We start from the raw sequence: 3,620 nt of genomic DNA on the forward strand, positions 1-3,620 counted from the left end.
TCTTGACCCTCCCTTCCTTCCTGTCTTGATATACCAATAGAGAACGCCCAGGGTGGATTTCAGGGGCCAGAACAGAACAGAGGGGATGCCTGAAATCAACTAAAGACACACATAATACAATACACACCCACTATCCCACACACACCCACTATCCCACACACACACACTGAGACTCCCACACTTCAGGCCTGAGTTGCCTAGAATTGTCAGAAGTAGCAGGCAGTCAGAGTCAGTCAGTCAGTCAGTCTTTTTTCGTTCTTTAATTCATTGATAAAGACAGACTAGAGGGTCAACCTCTAGTAGATCAGCGCATAAAGGATGAGTGCATCTGAATGGACAAGACTTCTATTTATTTTCCCCCTCCTTAAACCAGGTGAGTGAATGACAGTTGAGTTTGCGGTTGAAATGAATGAATGAGAGCAAGTGATTCTGTTTTGGGAAAGTGTGTGTGTGTGTGTGTGTGTGTGTGTGTGTGTGTGTGTGTGTGTGTGTGTGTGTGTGTGTGTGTGTGTGTGTGTGTGTGTGTGTGTGTGTGTGTGTGTGTGTGTGGTCACATGTGTAGAATTCAGATCCTAAAGTTCTAGTTCTTTTTCATCCTGTTCTTTCTTAGCCTCTTATTTTGGTAATAATCACTGATATACTGTATTGGAGTTATGACCATGATACTGTCATGATATTGACTATGAAGACCATGATGCTGACATGATACTGACCATGATACTGACCAGGATACTGACCATGATACTGACATGACACTGTCATGATATTGATTATGATACTGACCAGGATACTGATCACACACACACACACACGCACACACACCCCCACTGAAGCATGGTCTATACTTCATCGCATGACAGCGTCGCACATACACGTGCACCGTGCACACGTACACCAATAATAAACGAACATAGAGTGAGATCATCCGATAGCCAGGAGGAGAACAACCTCTGGAGTCCGTGGAACAATGGTCATAGAAAAGAAGAGCGAGCTCATTGAGCTGGGCAGGGTGTCCTTCCTTCCTGAATCCTGAGAGGAACGCACTGGGTGTATTCAGTGTGCCGGGACACAATGGTTCATAATAGATCAGCTAAATGCACTGTTATTCTATGACCTGGAAAACCATCATTGACCTCTCACCCCCATGATCTAAAAAGACAAACACAGAAATCAGGGATCAGCATACGCTCATAGCATAAGCATAAGCTCAGGGATAAACACACACATGATAGCCTGGAGAAAAGCTGCTGGGATCACAGAAGACGTGAACGCCCTTTCATGTCTACTGACTAGACAACAAGATTGATCAAATATTTAACAACTTAAACCCTATATACTAAATTGAGTCCCCCAGGGGTCTATACTAGGCCCCCTCCTTTTTTCCTCTAGTCTATTAATGACTTCACTGAAAATAGCTGCTAGAGCGTCAACACATTATAAGCTTGAATGTTTGCCCAAGAATAGGGATGCTTTTTTTTTCTTTTTGCAACTTATTGTTTTATTGAATATCAATATTCATCACAATCTTTTTTTTCTGGAATACAAAACAAATTATAGAATACTGTACATTAATATAGACAACATAAAATTATATGATACAACGACAACAACAAAAAAGAAATGGGCAAACAAAGAGAAAGGAAAAGGAGAGAGGGGAGGAAGGGGGGGAAAGGGAGGAGGGGTGTCCTGCTAGACCTCTATACGTGCAAAAGGCGCCCACTTTTTAGGGATGCTTTTTTAAAGATTCCATCAGTTTAAGTAGTATCTGTCCTCTCCAGTCTAAAGTGGTCCAGTTGATGTATGTTGGTATCTGGTCACAGAATTTTATATACAAAAATCTTTTAATCAAATATTGTTTTTAATTATCAATTATTATTATAGAACGGGGAGATAGATTTAATACTGATGAAACTAAGCATTCATCCATATCTGCAAATCAACATAAGTATAGAAGGTGGATGGTTTTTTGACCCAAAAAACAATGCCAATGTCTCTAAATGCAAATCTATACTACATTATGTCATTAAAGATGGTATATAGGCCTACTGTAAAAGAATCACAATATACTACAGAATGTCATCAAACTAGGAAGGTGCTGTATGTGGAACTCTCCGATGTCATAGATTCTATCCTATTCTTTCCTTTTGGATCGAAATGTACAACAGTGTATCATTAAGGCTTGATTACATGTGCTGCCTTATGTGAATGTCTCTTTCTATGTTTCTCCCTTACATCATATTCTTCAGTGACCTCATCCCCTCACATACTGCTTCCTTCCCCCAACCCAGCCATACTTTCATCTCTAGCTTCCCCCTCCTTCACTACCCCACCCCCCACCACACCTCTCATCAGTACCTTTATAGAAACACCAGAGCAAGAGCAATGCCCTCTCAGCATCACACCTCCCAGTTTGGTGGTCAGGTATGGTATAAAAATCCTTCAACGAACAATCTCAATTTGAGGGTATTTTGAAACGAGCACCCAGTAAAAAGATTGTGTTTTTCCTTGTTTTCAGTTTTTGAGCGGTGGTAAACCGCTCCTAAGAGTGGCTGTGCGTGTGTCTGTAGCCTTTTTCCTCAGCGTTTTGCCATAGTAAAATGTGTGTACGTAGCATCATGTTTGTCTAGTGATGTCATGTCATATGTCTGTAGCCTTTTTCCTCAGCGTTTTGCCATAGCAAAACATGTGTGTAGCATACCCTGTACATCCTAGACTCAAATCCTAGTCTGAAGACGTTATGCAAGCACGACCACCGCTCACTTCACATTGGGTGTGATTTTTGTTTTACACCAAGATAAGTGTATAACCTTACCTTGAATACATTTTTGTCATCCTGTAGGTATGGTGATCCAATGTCAGCTAACTGCACCATAAAGGGGCTGGATTTTAATTCTATGGGCTGGATTGTTCCAGATTTAATAGATCCTATTATGGTAAGTGAAAAGCTTTATACGACGGATTTTGTATATTGTCCGGGGAAAAAAAGAAATACCTTGTGCTATGTACAGCAGGGGCATCTCGGGACACTGGTTTGTGACAGTGTGATGCTTAATTTCGTTTTCACTCATTCTGTAGTCTAAAATAGACATATTTTCAGATATAACTGCTTGTTACGTCTATATACAATATCTATTATGAGTAGGATAATAACTAATACTGTATATACAATACCTGTAGCTAATCCTTATTTGGCATTTGCATTTATTCTTCTATTCAAAATAGCAGATATTTAAAGTTTAAAACTTTGGAAATGTGTAACAAATCATGTGTACATGGAACTAAACATTGCAACCTTCCCAAAATGTAGGCCTACCGTAAGTGAGCAGACATTAAACACTAATCAAACCTATATCCTCCCACATTTAATGCCCAATTGATACTATCTAAACTGCATTGACAGACTGTTCTCCACAAATGATTTCGAAAACACAGGACATGATGTTAAAGATCCAAAGTGCCTAGGATTTTTAACATCATGTGTTTTAACCACTTTAACCATTATTTTATACTTTTCCTATTCAAAATAGCAGATATTTAATTTGCTGTTTTTCATTTTTCCCTTCTTCCTACCCCTCAAAATGCCCGTCCCCATCCCATTGCTAAAATCTACCTTTCACAAA

At 39.7% G+C, this 3,620-nt stretch overlaps 1 protein-coding gene across 1 annotated transcript in view; it reads left to right on the forward strand.

The window, feature by feature from the left end:
- The first annotated feature begins 238 nt into the window (after positions 1–238).
- The window catches only part of LOC308281943 (vascular cell adhesion protein 1-like), a 5,062-nt gene continuing 1,680 nt past the window's right edge, over positions 239–3,620 (forward strand). Inside the window, exons 1-3 of the mRNA XM_080722284.1 lie at positions 239–373; positions 2,247–2,421; positions 2,840–2,933. Of these exons, the coding sequence (XP_080578410.1) occupies positions 319–373; positions 2,247–2,421; positions 2,840–2,933 (324 nt within the window). The 5' untranslated portion in view covers positions 239–318. The remainder of the gene's footprint in view (positions 374–2,246; positions 2,422–2,839; positions 2,934–3,620) is intronic.

Source organism: Nannobrachium achirus (genome assembly GCF_963921795.1).
Source record: "Nannobrachium achirus genome assembly, chromosome: 3".
Taxonomy (NCBI): Eukaryota; Metazoa; Chordata; class Actinopteri; order Myctophiformes; family Myctophidae; genus Nannobrachium; species Nannobrachium achirus.